The sequence below is a fragment of the Chiloscyllium punctatum genome, chromosome 27, assembly GCF_047496795.1.
Source record: "Chiloscyllium punctatum isolate Juve2018m chromosome 27, sChiPun1.3, whole genome shotgun sequence".
Taxonomy (NCBI): Eukaryota; Metazoa; Chordata; class Chondrichthyes; order Orectolobiformes; family Hemiscylliidae; genus Chiloscyllium; species Chiloscyllium punctatum.
The window spans coordinates 44,141,802-44,163,149 of record NC_092765.1 but is presented as its reverse complement, the minus strand read 5'-3'; the positions used below and the strand labels follow the sequence as shown (position 1 = coordinate 44,163,149).

The 21,348-nt window shown below is 38.8% G+C and overlaps 1 protein-coding gene across 5 annotated transcripts in view; it reads left to right on the top strand.

Annotated features, from left to right (window-relative positions):
• Nucleotides 1–21,348, top strand: part of inpp5b (inositol polyphosphate-5-phosphatase B) — a 171,868-nt gene that overhangs the window by 7,548 nt on the left and 142,972 nt on the right. For all 5 annotated transcript variants that reach the window (XM_072548556.1, XM_072548558.1, XM_072548560.1 and 2 more), the window contains 3 exons: nucleotides 4,229–4,326; nucleotides 12,327–12,350; nucleotides 16,792–16,902. In XM_072548556.1, coding sequence (XP_072404657.1) covers nucleotides 4,229–4,326; nucleotides 12,327–12,350; nucleotides 16,792–16,902 — 233 coding nt within the window. The remainder of the gene's footprint in view (nucleotides 1–4,228; nucleotides 4,327–12,326; nucleotides 12,351–16,791; nucleotides 16,903–21,348) is intronic.

Genomic DNA, 21,348 nt, shown 5'->3' with positions numbered 1-21,348 from the left:
CCTCCTGGGGATTACCATTATCCAGAAACTGAACTGGCCCAGCCATGTCAATACTGTGGCTACAAGTGCAGTTCAGGTGTTAGGAGTTCTCCCAACTCCCCAAAGCCTGCCCACAAGACACAAGTTATGAATATAATGAATATTCACTTGCCCAGATGAGTGCAGCTCCAACCACAGTCAAGGAATTTGATTCAGGACGAAGCAGGCCGCATGAATAATACCCTATCCACTGCCTTCAGCATTTACTCCTTGAACCACCATCACATCTTGGTAACCGTGTGTACCATCGACAAGACGCACTGAACAACTCGCCAGGGCTCTTTGACAACACCTTCCACACCACAATCCTTACCACCACAAGGGCACAGATGGATGGGAATACCATCACCTGCAAGTTCCTCTCCTACATGATCCTGACCTGGAACTATATTATTGTTCCTCCACCATCACTGGATCAAAAACCTGGAATTGACTTCCAACATTGTGGATGGACCTACCCCTCATGAACAGCAGTGCTCAACAACAACTGTGAAAGCGCAATTAGGGATGGGTCATAAATACTAACTTAAATTAGCAGCGACACATCCTGCTAAAGGATTTTTAAAATTTTAAGATTTGAGATTAACATATGGAGGTAGAAACAGTCCTCTAACAGTTCCCATAATCATACTATACATGCTTTTTCAATATTGGGAAAAGGTTTCACTTTAATATCCTGCACACAGATTTCTCGAATTGCTTCTTTCTATGCTATAGCCAGTCAGCCCATCCAATCCTTTGTAGGTATCCTGAAAACAATTCTGCTGATACCACTGCCCCCCTTTTTTCATAATAATGTATTCAGTTAATTACCTACTTCTCTTCTGATAATCACGGTTGAATCTGCTTCCACCAAACACTCTGGCAGTGCATTCTGGATCCAAACGACTTGCTGCATAAAACATGCTTTCCTCCTGTTTCTTTGGGTTCCTTTGCCAATCCCTTTAAATGGTGCCCTTCTGTCAATGGAAGCTGTTTTTCTCCATTTACTGTGTCCAGATTTTGAACTCGCGTGTCAAGTCTTCCTCAAACTTCACTGAGAAAAATGCCAGCTTTGCCAGTGTGTTCCTCGAATTGACATCTAACAGGTTAAGTAGCTGTCAATTCTGGGATCTCATTTATTCTTTGAATTAGCTGAGGTAGTACAATCATGGTCTGCAAACTGGGATGAATTATATTCTTCAAATCTTGTCAATGTTAGTAATGTAATTCTTTACCCTTAAAGACAGTGGTCTTGATTTTATGGTCAATGACAAAGCAAAACGGTACTTGCTGCCGACCTCAAAGAAAGCTGCACCAATGTCATGATTTCTGTAGTGAGAATATGAACTTTCTCAACATGTAATTAAAGTAATTGTTTCATGGGGAGTTCAATATGAAACTGTAGTAATTCCATCACCTTGTTCAAGCAACACTCAGGAGGTTAGGAAATGAAAATGCACTCATATTTGAGGCACCTGTTATAGAATTTAGACAGCAGTAGGCATAAATAAGTTGAAGAAAGAAGCTCATATGAAGAAAACTTGCTTTAATTATTTCAAATTACGACAATTTTAATGGAGATTTTTATCAGTATATAATATAAAATATTATGTATTTTTGGAGCCAGGTTGGTTACTCAGAAGCAGTCATTGCTCAGATTTCAGTTAGAAGCCTCATTATTGAAGCCACTGAAGAACATTTAAAATTTTATGGGGTTTTTCACAGTAATATGAGAGCAGGAAAAAAATTGTTTTTGCTAGATTTTACACATTGTTGACTGGCTGAGGTTAGGGATCCACACTGCAACCTGGAACAGAGCACTGAATGAGAGATTGCAACTTCAGGATTTCCATGTTCATCTTTGGCTCTGCTGAATGCTGTGTTTGAGGTGAGATTCAGAGGGGTGGTGACGCAAAGTGTAACAGATAGCTATCAAAAATTTCATAATTTCTGGGCCACGGTTTATATTGAATTTCTTGTTCCAATATTGTAAGTAATACAAATATCAACTCTCAGATTATTTCATGCTGATGCTTAGAACAAAGTCAAATGTAATAATTCAGCCAAGCCCTGTTCTATGGTGCTCCTTAATACAATACAGCAAAAGGTGTAAAAATGAAGGTTGCAAGCTCTATTCACTTAGGGATAGCTTTACCAAATGCAAGCTACTGACAAAAAGATCACCATCGAAAAGTAAGCTTTTACAAAATAAATACATTTTAAATAGTTGTTTTCTTTTTAAACATACCTGGACTTCTAACAGAAGAGGTGATTTGAAGATAATGTCCCAAATATTTGATTGTTTCCTTAATACTAAAAGTCTCTATCTGCAATGGGATTGCAATATGTTTTGATTATATGTTTTACTTAAAAGCTGTTTCCATCACCTGCAAACTGACATTTTATTGCAGGGAGGTGTGACTGCTTTTCGATTGTTTGAGCGAAGATTGATCTCAGGTAGCATTATTCTAGTTAGGCTGGTGTTTATACTATGGATGAGTATTCCAGAAGTTTGAACTTATCGTCGGAGCAGATGATCTAAATTACGCAAGTCTTCATTTCATTGTGGCAGTTTAAGGTTTTGATTTCAAGTTATAATAAAAATCTGAAACTTTTTTAAAAAGCTGAACTTAATAAAAGTGACCAAAAAGTTGCCAATTGTCATTAAAACTCAAGTAATGTCCTTTGTGGAAGAAATCCTACCTCGCCTCACCCCAGCCAGCTTAAGCATGATCCAGTTGCACATCAATGTTGTTGACTCTTAGCTTCCTTCTAAAAAGGCTTTGCAAGCTCCTCTGTTGTCTCAAACTACTGATCAATCTTGATTAATTGGGCCAGAATGCTGAGGAGTGGCAGTTGGAGTTTAATTTCAATAAATGCTAAGTATTGCATTTTGGTGAAATGAATAAGAGCAGGACTTATATAGTTGATGGAAGGGCCCTGGATAGTGTTGTCGAACAGAGAGACATAGGGGTTCAGGTACGTAGTTCTTTGAAATTAGCATGGCAGGTAGACCGGGTGGTTAAGAAGGTGTTTAGCATGCTTGCCTACATTGCTCAGTGCATTGTATATAGGAGTTAGGACATCATGTTGAGGTTGTACAGGACGTTGGTGAGGCCAGTTTTGGAGCACTGTGTACAATTCTGGTTGCCCTGCCATAAGAAGTATGTTATTAAATTGGAGAGGGTTCAGAAAAGATTGACCTGGATATTGCTGGAGCTGGAGGGTGAGTTATATGGCGAAGTTTTTTTACCGGAGCATAGGAGGCTGAGGGGTGATTAGATTAGATTACTTACAGTGTGGAAACAGGCCCTTCGGCCCAACAAGTCCACACCGCCCCGCCGAAGCGCAACCCACCCATACCCCTACATTTACCCCTTACCTAACACTACGGGCAATTTAGCATGGCCAATTCACCTGACCTGCACATCTTTGGACTGTGGGAGGAAACCGGAGCACCCGGAGGAAACCCACGCAGACACGGGGACAATGTGCAAACTCCACACAGTCAGTCGCCTGAGGCGGGAAATGAACCCGGGTCTCTGGCGCTGTGAGGCAGCAGTGCTAACCACTGTGCCACCGTGCCGCCCACAAAGTGACCTTATATATGTTTATAAAATCATGAGGGACTCCGATAAGGTGAAGAGCTAAGAGTTCACAATAAAGGTATAAATTTTAAGAGAAATATTTGAAAGGGACCTGAGGGGCAACGTTTTTACACAGAGGTTGGTTTGTATTTGGAATGAACTGTTGGATAAAATGGTGGATGCATGTGTAGTGTGACTAGTTTAGTTTGGGAAAATTGGTTGACATGGACGAAGTGTACTAAAAGGTCTGTTTCCCTTATGTATGACTCTTTGAATAAATCAAAACGTGTTGTGTTGGAAAAGCACAGCAGGTCAGGCAGCATTTGAGCAGCAAGAGAACTAACATTTCAGGCATAAGCCCTTAAGTAGGAATGTGACATGCTGCTCATATGCTGCCTGACCTGCTGTGCTTTTCCAGTGCCACACTTTTCAATTCTGATCTCCAGCATCTGCAGTCCTCACTTTCTTCTCTATGACCCGAAGTCAAGTAGCTTAGGATGGACCCTAAATGGCAAACTTATAAGTGATGTCCACATCCTGGTAATGAATTTTAAAACTGTTTTGTCCCTTTACTGTTTCGGTCTTTATTGAAACAAACTGTTTCATGTTATTCCCTTTAGGATTTTCATGTACACTCACAGAAGAATGGCAATTATCCCAGAGGACGTTTCATTGCAAGAAATAGTGCCTGTGTCAGAAGATTTAATCATTGAAGAAGGTATTGACTTGCAGCTTTTGTGATTCTCGATACAATACTGGATAATGTGTGTAAGTGACCCAACATTTTGACCCGCTTGAGGATGAGTATTTCACTCGATTACTTACAGTGTGGAAACAGGCCCTTCGGCCCAACAAGTCCACACCACCCCGCCGAAGCGCAACCCACCCATACCCCTGCATATACCCCTTACCTAACACTACGGGCAATTTAGCATGGCCAATTCACCTGACCTGCACATCTTTGGAGTGTGGGAGGAAACCGGAGCACCCGGAGGAAACCCACGCAGACACGGGGAGAATGTGCAAACTCCACACAGAGAGTCACCTGAAGCGGGAATTGAACCCGGGTCTCTGGCGCTGTGAGGCAGCAGTGCTAACTCCTACTAGAAGCTTTGCTCAAATGGGCAAGTCAGTGCTTGGAATTCATCTCTTAGGAAATTACACTTGGTCACACTGTCTGTAGTTCAACTGTTTTGACACCTGGTTTCAATGCACCCAATGTTGAAATAGTTTGAAACATGAATAAGGCTTATACAAAATAATTAACTTCAGCACTTGGCAAATGTTCTGTTTAAATTAACAGCCTCTTGTGCACTTTATCCTTCACGAGAATATGATAATCTCGATTTTAGTAATATGCACACTGTCCAAATGAAATCTGGGAGAAAAAAAGTCCCTGCTTATAGAGGTTGAAAAAGTATCAGATCCCAACCCTCAAGTAAAGCTCCAGGATCAAAGAGGAGCCCAGGAGGCATATACAAATTCCGGCACCCGGATCCATCAGACATTTGAATCATAAAAAGTGGGATCATCAAACAATCCTCTGAGTTCACAATTGTTCACTTGAAAAGAGACAAATGACAAAAATCTCTGTGTGGCAACCAGAAAGGAATCTTGCTACTTATGAGATTTGAGTAAAGTTTCTAAAACCAAAGGACATGTGTAATGGCAGAAAATCAAAATGATTTCAAGTAAAGGTGAAAACACTTGCAACATTTTGGGAAATAGAACAGAAATTTTGAGAGCAGCAGACAGTAGTGTCTTGTTGGCCTGATGAAGGCCTTTGACCTGGTAATGAGAGAGTCCTTGTGGAAAGTCTTGGTCAAATTCGGAAGGTCTGGTTGAGGTGTAATTTGGATGCAGCAGACATGATGAATTGATGGCCAGTGTCGCTGACTGTGGTGAGTGGACTGACCCTTTTCTCAGAACAAATTGTATGGTGCAGAGGTATGTCATGACACTTATGCTTTTCAGTCTATTCCTCGCTGCCATGTTTTCTGTGTTGATGGCGATGGGCTAACCATCAGCTTAAGGAAGACAAAGGTACTACACCAATTGTCACCAAATTCTGACCAAACCCCACATATAACTATCAATGACATTACCCTGAAGGCTGTAGATAACTTCATCTAGAAGCTCCAGAAATACCTGAATGAATAAAATGCTAATTAAAATGCAATCTCAACATTACCAATTTTACACAAGAGAATGCAGATGAAATAAGGTATAAAACTTTGAACAAACAATGCTGTGTACAAAGCTGTAATGATAATTATCATGCTATATGTCTGAGAGACATGGACAATTTATTCCAGATATATTAGACAGATGGATAATTTCTCCATGGGAGGCATTTGGAATTTCATGGGCATCAAAAGAGAGGACAAGGTGTTTAACACTTAAGTATTTTAAAGAGCAGAAATGTCTGGAATTGAAGCAGTCCTCATCCGACCCCAGTTCAAATGATTGGACGTCGTACATACAAACGATGATAAAATCTCGAAAGTGATCTCCTGTTCACAACTTAAACTCAGACACTGCAGCTGGGTGTACTGAGGTTCTGGTTCAAGGATCCCTTGGAGAGAAAACTCAGAAAATTTCCTTTGTCTACCCAGACTGGGAGAGAAGTGCTCAGAAAATATTACCTGGGGACTGAAAGCAAATAGTGGTATGTTTTCTTTGATCAGCAACAGATACAGAGAGCCAAGGACAAATGGCAAGTGATATAGAACTCACAGTCCCAACAAAATCAGGTAATTCTCATTGAAAGCCATACAGATCTGCAATCAGAATTCAAAGTCACCTTGCAACAATAGATGACTCCACACCTTGAAGGAGCCATTACCTTGAATAAAAAAGGGATGTCTGTGATGACGAGTGATATTTCCAATGAGGATTTTGTATTTAAGAAAGTGATGATGTTTTTATTGTTTTTGTATGGCATCTTTGCTTTCTATCTCAGTTACTTTTACTGTTTTGTTATTAGTTATGTGATTAAAACATAGGTTTAAACATTGTTAACTTAAACCCCTGATGGGGTTGTTCTGTCAGCAGTGCAGTTAAAGAGAAATAAAAGATAGGTTGGTGTCATCACTGTATAATCAGTGATACTGCATCCAGTTCAATCAGAATGACACAGTGATCACGCTTGTGCAATATGCCATAATCACTCTCATTAGCTTGTTCTCTGAGATCATGGCTGATTTGTTACTTAGGCCCATGTAGCAAAGTTTACCTCATACCTGTTCATACCTTAGCTTCATGAAATTCTCAGTTTTAAAATTAATATTTGACCTAGTATCAACTACCATTTCCAGGAGAGCAACTTGTATCATTCTTTATAAGTAGAAATGTTTTCTCGTCTTGCTGTTGAAATATTTGGCTCTAATTTTGAGACTGGGTGTTTTGTTCTAGACCAGCAGGGATAGCTTTTGTGTATACCATTTTTTCTCCATTAATATTTAGAGTCATAATGTATTGAAAACCTGGAGAAAATCACCAACCTATTGAATTCCAAGGTATACAAAGCTACTTTGTGCAATCAGTTTTCATTTTTTGATATTTGGAGTCCAGTTATCATTCTGAAAAATCTACATGACACCAATTTCAAGGGCAATATTACCTTGAGCCTCCTAAATCTACCAGCAGTACTTTCAGTGTGGTACTTAGGAAGTATAACTTTTACTCCTTTGATTTAAAAGCTAGAATGCCATTAGATATTTTAATTATCTTCTGAACCTATTCAGACATTTGAATGATCAGTAATTCTCGACTCTCATGTCTTTCTGGATTCCTCTGTTGTCAATCTTTTACTATTTAGAAAGTATTCTGTCATAATCTTTTTATGTCTGAAGTGGATGATCATACGTTTGCCGGCATTGGTCAAGCTTTGCCTAAAGACTGTTCCTTGGTTCAGTGTCTACTCATCTTGAGCATTATGCTCAGTGGTTTTTGTTAGTGGTGGTTTATCATTCTTTTCTACCCTCAGGTGGCAGGTACCAAATCTGTCTCAGCTAGAAGAACATTCAAACCCACATTATTGGTATTATTTTCGAGCACAGGCTAGCCATCTGACCAACTGAGCTAACCAGCTCCAAACCAATCATGATTGCAATTTTTCCAGTCACACACTTACAGTGCTGCCTGACATTGTCATCAGAATACTTTGGGGTGTAACCTTCTTTTCCACCATCTAAGACATTAGTAAATGGATGGATAGTTCAGGCCCTTATACTGATTTTTGCAGGACACCAATAGTCACATTATGCCAATCAAAATACTTGCCCATAATGCCCCTACTAAATATGTAGAAAGATTTAAAGCACAGAAAGAGGTCATTCACCCATTGTGTTTGTCATAGAGTCATAGAGATGTACAGCATGGAAACAGACACTTCGGTCCAACCTGTTCATGCCAACCAGATATCCCAAGCCAATCTAGTCCCACCTGCCAGCACCCGGCCCATATCCCTCCAAACCCTTCCTATTCATATACCCATCCAAATGCCTCTTAAATGTTGCAATTGTACCAGCCTCCACCACATCCTCTGGCAGCTCATACCATACATGTACCACCCTCTGCGTGAAAAAATTGCCCCTTAGGTCTCTTTTATATCTTTACCCTCTCACCCTAAACTTATGCCCTCTAGTTCTGGACTTCCTGACCCCAGGGAAAAGACTTTGCCTATTTACCCTATCCATGCCCTTCATAATTTTGTAAACCTCTATAAGGTCACCCCTCGGCCTCCGATGCTCCAGGGAAAACAGCCCCAGCCTGTTCAGCCTCTCCCTATAGCTCAAATTCTCCAAACCTGGCAACATCCTTGTAAATCTTTTCTGAACTTTTTCAAGTTTCACAACATCTTTCTGATAGGAAGGTGACCAGAATTGCACGTAGTATTCCAACAGTGGCCTGACCAATGTCCTGTACAACTGCAGCAGGACCTCCCAACTCCTGTACTCAGTACTCTGACCAATAAAGGAAAGCATACCAAATGCTGCCTTCACTATCCTATTTACCTGTGACTCCACTTTCAAGGAGCTATGAACCTGCACTCCAAGGTCTCTTTTTTTTCCCAAAATGCTGCACCTCGCATTTATCTGAATTAAAATCCATCTGCCACTTCTCAGCCCATTGGCCCATCTGGTCAAGATCCTGTTATAATCTGAGGTATCCCTCTTCGCTGTCCACTACCCCTCCAATTTTGGTGTCATCTGCAAACTTACTAACTGTATCTCCTATGCTATAATAGAAGAAAACTACCAGTCTTAGCACACATTCAGTCCATTGGATTGTAGCCCTAGCTATGCCACCTCTATGCCTCTTTCATTCTTTCAGTCAGTAAGTTCCAGATCATTGACTCATCTGCATAAAAATATTACTCCTCAACACCCTTATGATCTTTCTGTCAATTACTTTAGAGTTTTGTCCTCTGGTTATTGATATCTCTGATAACAGAAATACGTGTTTCCTAAACACTCCATCGAAGGCCACATTAATTTTTTTCTGCTGGAGCCTCCATTGTTCCAATCTAAACCCAGCCAGTCCAATTTGGCTGCAGTGAACAAATCTTTATTCCTGGCAACATCCTTGTGGAAGTTTTTAGTGCCCTCTTTGGTGTGATCATATTCTTCTCTAATATGTTAATGAAAACTGCATGCAGTGATCTGTCTGTGGTCTACCTTGTCTTGGCAAAAACACCCTGCCCATACACTCTATACTCTAGATCATGGTCAATAAGGGAAGGAATTTCAAATATCTTTTGTCCTCCTTGACAATCTATCTTCCTGTTTTCAGGATCTGGAGACCTAGGGCCAGACTTTTAAAATGTCAGGGGAGTCTCAAATGTGGAATTGCTGCCTCATTTCTGTTTTTGTTAGCCTAGAGAATAGAACAGACCCTGCCCCACTTTGGATGGAAATCTGAATTCACCAGGGCCATTTTAACTTTGTGATAAGTTCAAACAAACCCCTTTAGGACTGTTAAAGGGCCTTTAACCTGCAATATGGAAATTACAGATTGATGGGCTAGATGTAAATGCTCTTGAAAGGTATGAAAGGTCAGTATAACTATATAATCCATTGATCGATAAATATGAAAACTCTCCATAAGTGAGAGTTTTAATAAAAATGATCCTTTACTGGACTGCTTTGATTGTTGGGCCATCAGGTGTAGATGAAAAAAATTGTATGTTCCTGCAGTTTCAGTTGACTTCTTTGTTGACATTCCTCCAATGGCTATTATTCTGTCAGTATGAATGCTTGGCTGAGTTTCAGACAATACAGTTATTTTATTGGAGTGTTCTGCATTCACACTTGGATTGACAGTTTTTTCAAGAGGCTGCTAAAGGATTAGCTGTCTGTGTGTCATCTGAATAGAAGTTTGTTTCTAATAATCGACTAACTATTGGAAATCCAAGAACTTTGAATAGATGTCTTTAATGGGTGTAATTTCACTGCCATTGTGTAGGATTGAAGTCTACATTACATTGTTGGAAGTTTCTTTTTCTCATCACATGGTTCTTGAGGTTTGCTCATGGTGGACAATGAATGAGTATTTATGGAGGTGATATGGACTAAGACAGGCTAATGAGAGGTTGGGAAGCGGCATGTGAGTGGGTCATGAGGCATGAGTTGACAAAGGGGGGTGAATAAGAAGTGAGGATAGAGGACCTAACAGATTCTAAAACAATTGGAGTATATTCCTGAAGGATCAGGATATTCCTTCTAACCAGATTGCCTTGGCAATCACCTGTCTCTGTGGCTACATTGAATTTGCTTCTGGGTTTGGCAGGCCCAACTCAATCACACACACCAGTCCTCACAGTTAGCATTAGATAAAATGGAATTCTTTAAACCAAAAGGGTCTGCTGAATTGGGAAATTGCCTCGATAATGAATATCTGGCACATGCTCTTCTGGGCTCCTTTATTTCTTAATATGTTTGGAATGCTATTTATTATTGTATATTCTCTTGCATTGTTTGTTTTCCTCAACTTCATTCCTTTGCATGTTTCCAGATTGAATTCCATTTTGCGCTTTTCTACTCAACCTAGTCAGATAGTTTTATGTTTACAATAAGGAAAAGCAGTCCTTTAGAACATCATTCACTTTTTCATTCCCAACCTTGTGTTACAACCTAACAACTATCTTTATTTTTGTGATCACATTCTGCTTTACCTAATATATTGTTACGTTTGGCATAAATTTCCAATTCATTTCTTTCATTTTTATTCTAATTATTTCTTAAGCATTTTTAAACCTTGGTCAAACATGTCTTTCCTTTTGAAAACCTGTGCTTTTAAAGTTGAAACCAGTACATTTTGAAAGAAAGGAATCTTCATAAAGCTAACAGAAAAAAATTGATGGACTGGATTTTACTTTTTGAAACATTTACTGTCGCAAACCACTTGAAAACAATGTAATGCAAACCTAAACAGGAGAATGTTAGCTCAAGTAAAAAAGACACATTTCATGTTTAGTAATAGATATGCAAAGACATACCTCACATAATTACAAGTCCTTCCACAGGTGTGGCACCAAGGCAATCTCTCAGTTTTTCCAACTCAGCTTCTGTTTTGCAGGATCTCTCAATTCCCATTATATCACTTCAGCTCTTGAGTTTCCTTAACTAGCAACTGTATTCCATTTGATGGCCCTGGATCAGTTCCCACTGACTAGTGGACCAGGAGGCCCAGGTTCAAGTCCTGTCTGCTCCAGAGGTGTGTGATGACATCTTTGAATAGGTTGATTAGGAAATAAAAAAAGGTTATCACTAACAAGGCACATATCCACAGCCCTCCCTTACTTGGTTCATGAAGGTACAGAATCCCCAGATACTCCTTTCAGAAAACCCTTTAAATGGACTAGTGGGCTCTGGCAACATTGAAGCAGATATTATCCAATCCACAATCCCTTGCCCTTTCTATCTTTAGCTCCTTGTATTTTTCAACTGTATGACACCCATAGTGTCTCTGTGCTATTGCCAAATACATGCTTCACCACAAGGAAGATTTTCATGAATTCTATGTTCTTAACTGCCAAACAGGATCATGGTGTGAAACCCAATCTCACTGCAATTAAGTTTTCGTTACTCTTTGCTTCTTTAGTTGTTCATTTGTATTGAAACTTCAGGTTACATAGACATTCCTTGGAGCCTAATGGTGTGATAAACGGAGAACTAGTTAACCCACTTTCAAAATGTTCCCTAAATCATATTGGTCTTAAAGCGGACAATGCACGAAAACCAAATACAGGCTCTTCCCAAAGGACTTGGGTCATTACAGTGCTAGCTGCTTCTGATTAGTAATTTATGAGACGGTACAAATGGGGAGCGATTGAATTTGAGGTAGTCACTAATAAATCCATTGAGGAATTCAGAAATGAGGTCATTATTTTTGCCACATGAGTAGTTGTAACAGTACAGATGCATTTAACGAGAAGTTAGGTTAGCACATGAGGGTGAAATGTAGTAAGGTGGAAGTAGAATTTTGTGAAGCATAAGCCCTGACATGGACAAGTTGGGATTGAATGACCTGCCCTGTGCTGTTAGTTCTAAATAATCCATCAATTGAGGTAAGATGCAGGAAATATTTTGATCCAATGCCTGTTATCAGTCCTCTTTAACTTTATACATGTTGCATCTAAATGAATAAATATACCAATCATATTTAGCTATGCGTAATGTGAATGTTCTGATTATTTTTTCATTTGCTTTTCAGTGTTTCAGGAATCACATGTCATAGGTAAGTCTTTTTTGTTTTAATTAAGTCATGCATATATATCAAACTTTATAAATTAATATGTACAGTCCCTTTAAGACAAGAAAATGTTTTAAGCTCCTTCACAAAGGTATAATTTAAAAATAAACAGCTGCATCAAAGGAAGGAGGTGTTCTCAAGGACATTTGAAATGTCAAGGAGATGGATGACAAGATGTTAATGGAGAAGAGGGAAGTGAAGAATGTACAAAGGAAATCCTCAAGTGTGGGGCTGGCTGAAAGTACAGCCATTTATCGTGGGGAATTGCCTGCAAGATTAGGTCAAAAGAATACAGAGTTCAGCAATTAGTGTTTTGTAAGAGACTGTACAGTTGGGGTAAGGCAGGACATGAAGGGATTTGAAAGTGAGATTCAGGATTTTAAATTGAAGGCATTATGGGAGTTGGAGCTAATGTGGATCAAAAATGATCAGAAATGATCATGACCAGGACTTGAATGCAAAATGTTGTATTTTTAAAAACTTATTCATGGGATGTGGGTATCGCGAGCTTGGCTAGCACTTCCTTCCCATCCCTAATTGCCTAGAGAACAGTTAAGAGTCAATTACATTGCTGTGGGTCTGGAATCACATGTAGACTAGACCAGGTCAGGAAGGCAGTTTCCTTCCCTAAAGGAAGGAGATCAGATGGATTTTTCTTGACAGTCAGCAATGGTTTCATGATCATCTTAATTGCAGATTTTTGTTGTTTAATTCTACAATCTAGCATGTTAGGATTTGAACTCAGATACCAGAACAGTATCTGGGTCTCTGGATTAATAGTCTAGCAATCATATGAAGAGGCCTTTGCTAAAGGTCATGGGGTTTGTGAAGTTATCATTTGTGGTGAGCAGCTAACTTCTAGAGCTTTGGCAGTGTTACTGCGAAACTGGCCACATTCATTCAACTTCCTACAAGAAGCTAACTTGACCACAAACGCTTACTAATGAACTTACAGCCGAGCTAGTTACACCACTTCCTTTGCGATGGCAAATTGCTGAGTATCTTTAAACAGTCCCAGGGAGGGGAAGAGCCTCCGGTCTAAGTTTTGATTTGTTGGACAGGGCAAAATGTTTCCCAGACTGTTCAAGAATTTGTAGAATGTTGATATATTTTGGAGTCAAAGAGAGGACAGAGGCAACTTCAGGGAGAATGGGACTTAGCAGCAGTGCTTTTACACATTTGAAAAGTTGACATGCCTTTCCCTGTGCTTGGGATCTTTTGATAACTGCCATGTTGACTTATGAGATATCAGACAATGAAGTTCTGAACTTATGCAACCTTTAGTGTAAGAGCATTGAATTTTAGTCATTCAGCAGCTCATACCAAGGAAAAAGCTGAATAATTTTTCCACTGTGAGTTAGAACATACTGGACAGCAGAAGATTGCAGCACATTAATGAAAGAAGTAAAAAAAAGTTGGAAATGTGAAGCATGCAGAAGCACATGCTGTCCATCAGCTAGTACTAGCCACTTTGACTTCAATCCATTTCTCCATGTCCTTCCTAACGCTGCCAAGTCCTGACTGAACTTATGGACAGTTACCATTCACTAAACCTTTACCCTTGTTCATGTGTATTTGACAATTATTTTTATGACTTTTTAAAAACACTTGATAAAATAAGAATAACTGCGTACTACTACAAAGCCAATATTGTGTGAGTACTGTTCTTTATTGTTTTGTGGATGTGGTAGATTTGACAAAGCCGTGTTTCAGTCATTCACCCCAGTTGCCTTGAGAAGGCATTAGTGGGCTTTCCCCTTGAAATGTTGCATGATTGCACTGTGCAGTTCTTAAATATTTCAACTGTATTGCCTTTCAGTAGCTACTCAGTAAAACCTCACATGGTTTTGTTTGAGATTTGGCACAGTAAGTACTTAGTACATCTCTGCTGCAGACTTGACCTCCAAGATGTGACTTACAAATATTTTGCAGTGGCTTTTGAGATAAATATGTATTTATCATTTGCAAATTTATATATTTTTAAAAATTAGAGGCAGCTTGATTCTGGTGAAAGTATTTTTGTGAAGTCAAAAGCAATTTGGAAAAGTGACCTGAGTACATTATTTCTAAGAAATCATGGAACTTGGTTAGGTGGCTCTCAGGATATCTGTCATGTTAATGAGGGCATGTTTATATTGTTGAGGTTACAACATATGGAGAAGACCTGTGACTATTAGTTTAGTTTTGATCAGTTTAGAGGAATCAAGGGTTCAGTTCAGAAGGGAAGCTTCCTCCCAGCAGAAGAATAAGTTTTCACTTCAGGAGAACAATTCACCTCGAGCAAAAGTTGTTAGTTAGTGAAGTCTCCAGGCTGTGATAATTTGTCTAGAAATTTTCAACTTGTCAGAACTTGGAAAGAAGTTTAAGTCAGTAGAATTGGACTGAAGTTGTAAAGCTGTTGAACTAGTCCCAGGAGGAAAATAGAAAGAATCTGTTAAGTAAAAGAGATAGTTTGATACTTCTGTGGGATTAAATGTCTAAAAGTTTTTGCTGGGAAATGAGTTGAAACTTTGTTTGCTGTTCATATAGATTTTTCTGACATATCTTCTATTATATACCTTTTTTGGGCTTTTACATAAGAGACTTGTGTCATTTTGTTAAATTCTGATGGATACCTACTTAACTATTTGTACCAATAACACCAGCATTAGTGGTGGTAAGTGGAAACCATCCCAGTTACTTTGCACCTTAAAGCTTGAAAATTTTCAGCCTAATGTGAATATGTTTCAGTGACTAACCACCTCACCATGATAACCAGCTTCAAAAATTAAACTTACGATCTGACAAACCTGGTGTCACTCTGGAATCTGATTTCTTCAGTATTACCATCAGCTGGAACCATAATGTTTTGGTATTAAAGGTGGTAGTTCATCATGTAGAGTCATGTGCATAAAAATACAAGACCAGGACATTTTCTTATTAATGTTATTATGAAGAGATCTTTCACTTCTAAGCAATGGGATTTTCACCTCTTTTGAGTTGATGCATCCTGGTGTTAGTCTCCATTCATTTTTGTAACTGGTTCCTTGATTATCTGTGTATGGTCCATGTATATAATTTCAAAGTTTGTGAGAAGATTTGTAGCTCGGGTGCTCATTGTTGTGGTTCTGTTCGCCGAGCTGGGAATTTGTGTTGCTGACGTTTCGCCCCCTGTCTAAGTGACATCCTTAGTGCTTGGGATCCTCCTGTGAAGCGCTTCTGTGATGTTTCCTCCATCATTTATAGTGGTACTATAAATGCCGGAGGAAACATCACAGAAGCGCTTCACAGGAGGCTCCCAAGCACTGAGGATGTCACCTAGAAGGGGACGAAACATCTGCAACACAAGTTCCCAGCTTGGCGAACAGAACCACAACAATGTATATAATTTGCTCCCATGAAAATGTTAATGTACTGCAATTTATTGGGACTCAATATTTTTCGAATTGCTTTTTTGATTCTGGGTTGGAGTGGGGCTCAGTATCCACGAAGTCATTGTTTACCATTAGTTTGAAGCAATTTGTAGAGTTTTCAAGCTTTATGAAGGACCTTTTAGATTTTACTTTGTACATTTTCTGAGTTTTTTAATTCATTAATTTTTCAAGTTGCTGAACTGTGTGATCATATTTTTAATTACCCAGTAAAATGATCCACTTCAGAATTTCTTGAACCCTCAGTACCAAATTTTCTGTTTTAAATACCTATGTCTAAATTGGGTTTCTAGGGCAGACTGTATTTGACATTAGAGAAAATCCAATGTTTAAGGTTGTCCTTTGCTCAACCAATGCTGGTGTTATAGGTACAAATAGTTAAGTAGGTTTCCATCAGATTTTGTGCCACTGGGTGTCAGTATTATCACTGATAACTGTGTTTTTATTTCATTTTCATTTCACTGGGGCAAGAGACATTAAAATATTAGTGTTACATCTGGAATGTTGCATTCATACTTGTAGCTGTTTTTTGTTGAATATGCTTATTTATATGGAGTTCTGATGTTTTGAATGACAAGTTTGAAAAGTTAAAAGTTGTTTATATTTTTAAACTGCAAAAATATCTCCAGTTCATTGAGAAAGTTTTGCCCTGCATATACCTTTTTCCATGACAATCATCAAAATACTTGAGATTTTTATCCAAATATTGGTTTAAGAAAGTGGGTAAGTTTCTCCCATTTAAATATGGTGCGTGAAATATACTAGAACATTTTAGGCAATTTTGTTTCAATTTGCAAAGTGATGCTTTGAAATGTAGGCAGGATTGCCGATAAAGAATAAAGCAAGCTTTGTGCCTTAATCTGAAGCAAATCTTATGATGCATTATCTTTTTTGTTTATGATGAGCTGATGTTTTAATATTGGCTACAATACATATTAGATAGCTCGGTTTGCATGCACACTGTTTTATATAACTAACTGTAACACTGTTCTGAGTGGCATATTGATACTCTACAGGTTCTGATACTACAGTCAAAATAATATCAAGAGATGTTGATCTAGAACTTCAGCTTCCCTTTGGATCACAGGCCAAGATCTTCCTACAGGAAGCCAATAAAGCATGTGAAGGTAAGGAAATGTTTGCTATGCTTCTGAACCATTAAGGTCAACATCATAAATGGAAGAGAACATAAATGAAAGCGGGATGAGTGGGTCTATAATGTGTAGGGTTTTGCATGGCACTACATCTGGTACAATGCGGACCTGCAAGGAGCAGGAAGCAGGCCTTATGGGTTTGTTCCAGGATGGTTTCATCACGTTGAACTTTGGTGGAAAGTTTTTGCGATGTCATGTTCAGTTCTCATTCTGAAAATTTACTTCTGATTTTAATATTCGTCCAAACCTGCGGGCTTTGCCACTGAGTGGTGGGATAAAGGCAAATTGTGATTAAGAATGATTGATTGATTTGGAAGAGGGCGAACTCAAGTGAATTAAAAAGGCATAGATAGAATAGAATTAAAAGATTATGGTCAAAACAGTTGAACAGTGTGGGGGGCTTCAAAGAGCAAAATTTTAAGATACAGAGTAGACTAATTACAATGAGAAAGAAAGAATGAGCAATCAAAACTGGTGCTTCCTGGATGATGAATGGTGCAAAGGTTAATAGATAGTAAAGACATAGAAATAAAACATATAACAAATGTAAGGTTCACAGAAAGTGCAGAAGGACATACAAAAAATTGAGCACAATAAATGGAGAATATGAGAATACATCTGTAGGTAAAATGAAATCCTGATGTTCTGTGCAAACAAATAAACATTAGAAAGGTAGTTAAAGGAAGGGTAGGGCCCGAAAAGGAGATCTTGTAGAGACAAACAGCATGGCTGACTATGAAATGTGCACTTTGGCAGCATCCTCCTCTTCACTGTCGAGAGATACAATGTCTCAGAAAAGAAGAATATCAAAAAATTGGACAGCATAGAAATACATAAATACAAGGTACTTTGAAATGTTTGTACAAAGTTAAAAATCACACAACACCAGGTTATAGTCCAACAGGTTTAATTGGAAGCACTAGTTTTGGAAAGCTAGTATGCTTCCAATTAAACCTGTTGGACTATAACCTGGTGTTGTGTGATTTTTAACTTTGTACGTCCCAGTCCAACATTGGCAAGCCCAAATCATGAAATGTTTGTGGCACACAAAGTAGATATAACACTCAGTGCTGAGAGGATGTATCCTAAAATGAAGTCATTGTGGGTGCCGATGTCAGAATATTATAATGACATGGAGGAGGTTTTAGGGATTTTATATATGTTGAACCCCCATTTAACAAAGGAAAGATGAGTAAATCCAACCTCTACATGGAAGTCAGCCAATTGTTGTGGTAAAGCTTTTAGAGACAGTAATCTGAGACAAACGTATTTGGCTTTTGGGGAGAAAGTGTTAATTAATGAAAGCGAACATGAATTTGCTGGAGACACATTATAAGTGATTAACTTTCTGAAGTTCTTTAAGGTATGGCGGAAGAATGGGGAGCTAGGAAATGGCAGCAAAGAACGTTTGTCAGAAGCGGGTAAACTGACTATGGGTGATCAAGGGAGCTTGTCCCAAGTGCAAGGTCGGTACAGGCACTCTTACCCATTATTTCTGGTCTTGTAACAGGCTTCAAATATATTGGAGTGCTGTGGCGCGTGAGATGGAGAGAATTTTAGGCGTAAGGGTGGAGAAGCACCCTCTCTGTCTTTCTGGGCCTGCCCACTGTATTCCCTGCAGATGCACAAAAGAAAAAAATTTTCAATATTTTCCCGTTCTGTGCAAGAAAGAATAGCTTGCTAGGTTGGATATCCGAAAACCCCCCAGGCCTGTTGGGTTGGTGGAAGATTGCTATGGAGCATATTCCCTTGGATTTTCTCACAAATATGTTACACCACAAAACTGAGAATTTTTATAAGACATGGCAGCCCTTTTTGGACAGACTTATCTGCCATACTTTTATATAGCCATAGCAATTGTGTTTTATGAGTTCAATATCCAGGGAGGAGGAACTGTGAACATATGAGCGTTTTGTTTGGCTGGGCTGAGTTATTACTATCTATTAGTCTGTTGTGGCTATTATTTATCTATTTAATTAAATAGCCAGTTTGGGTTTTTTGTAATTCTATATTTTTCAAGATATGTTTATATGTTTGTACATGAGAGTGGGTTGAGGGTTTTTAACTTGTTTTTTTTGTATTGTTTTGAATTGTATTGTTTTGTCCTTGGTGTAATATTAAAATATCTATTTTTCCAATAAAAATATATTTTAAAAATGAAAAAGAAGAATAAACTATGAGGGCATATGAGCAAATAATATAAAAATGGACAGTTAGAGCTTCTTTAAATATAATAAAAGGAACAGAGAAATCACAGTGATCATTGGCCCCTTTGAAGACGAGGCTGGGAAAATTATTATGGGGAACCAGAAAATAACAGAGCTGTTGAATAATTGCTTTGTACCAATCTTCATGAGAAAGTACAAAAATAACATTTGGAAGATATAAGTAATCAAGGAAGAAAGGATTGGGGAGGTGAGTGGTCAGGGGCTGATGCAATTGCTATCTCGAGGTTAAAAGTAATAGGAAAATAATAGGTCGAAAGGATGATAAGTTACCTGGACGGGTTGCATCATTGGATTTTAAAGGAAGTAAGTAGAGAGATAGTAAATGCATTGATCGTAATCTTCCCAAAATCCTTAGCTTCTGGAAAAGTCATAATCATAAAACTGAAAATGTAACATCTTTGTTCAAAAAGGGAGAAAGAAACTGTTATAAAGCGGAAGTTGACCCTCCCTCTGATAACTGAAAGGGAGGTCGCCTCACCTTACAATCCTTTAAAGAAGTGTGAAAAGTGGTATAACCTACCTCTCACCCCCCCCAATCTGTTATAATGGAGTGGTTAACTGAAATGAAGCCCTTTCATTTACTCTGTAATCAGCAAGTAACAGTTCATTTATCTAACTCCAACAGTGAACAAATTAACAGAACCACTAACAAACCAAACAATTCCCCTTTAATTACTAACTATTCCATAATAAAATAAAATTCTAATGGTATGCTGTTTCAATAAATAGAAGTCTCACTTATATAATAAAACAATAGAATTTAATCTCTCAATATTATTGCTAGGATACATCTTCTGGAATGAACCTAGCCCTCTCTGCTGATCTTCCTTCAGGAATGCCTCTCTCTGTCAAATTCTTGTGTCAGTTCTTCTGTCAGGAATGTTCTCTTTGTGAATTCTGCTGTCACAACCACCTGATGAAGGAGTGGTGCTCCGAAAGCTAGTGCTTCCAAATAAACATGTTGGACAATAATTTAATATTGTGTAATTTTTCACTTTGGCCACCCTAGTCCAACTCTGGCACCTCTAAGTCATTGCTGTCTAGAATATTAGCTGAGAGTGTTGCGGTACCTTTATTAATTAATTATATGGTACTTTCTCTGAGAACTGAACACTAATTTCTCTTCAGGTGGAAGTTTGTTTTCACTAATTTTCCAAATACCCTCATTTTCTATATCCTTGATGACCTATTAATTTCTTTACAATTGGCACCAGTGTTTCAGAAAGGATGCTTTGGTGGAACTGAGATTTTTGTTTCATTCATTTGTGGGATGTGGGTATGACTGGCTGGACCAGCATTTATTGACCATCCTTAGTTGCCCTTGAGAAGGTGATGGTGAACTGCTTCCACCTGCTATAGGGTTAACCACAATGCCCTTCAGGAGGCAATTCCAGGATTTTGACCAGGCAATGCTGAAAGAATCGCAATATATTTGTAAGACAGACTGATGAGTGACTTGGAGGGGAACCTGAATATGTTGGTGTTCCCATGTGTCTGCTGCCCTTGTCCTTCTAAATGGAAATGGCCATGGGTTTAGAAGTTGCTGTTTGAGGATCTTTGGTGAATTTCTGCAGTACATTTTGTCCATGGTACACACTGCTGCAATTGAGCATTGGTGGTGGAGGGAGTGGATGCTTGGGAACGTAGTGCCAATCAAGCAAGCTGCTTTGTCCTGGGTCATGTTAAACTTCTTGAGTGTTTTTGGAGCTGTACCCATCTAGGCAAGTAGAAAGTATTCCATCACACTCCTGACTTGTGTCTCGTGGATGATGGACAGACTTTGGGGAATCAGGAGATAAATTACTTGCTGCATTATTCCTAGCCTCTGACCTGCTCTTGCAGCCACTGTGTTTATGTGGCAAGACCAGTTCAGTTTCTGGTGAATGGTAACCTCCAGGATGTTGTCAGTGGGTAATTCAGTTTTGGGAACACCGTTGAATGTCAAGGGGCAGTGGTTAGATTATCTCTTATTGGTGGTGGTCATAGCCTGGCATTTGTGTGGCATGAATGTTACTTCCTTCTTGTGAGTCCAAGTCTGAATATTGTCTAGATCTTGTTGCATTTGAACATGGACTGCTTCAGTATCTGAGAAGTCGCAAAGAGTGCTGAACATTGTGCAATTATCAGCGACCATTCCTATTTCTGACCTTATGATGGAAGGAATGTCATTGCTGAAGCAGCTGAAGGTGGT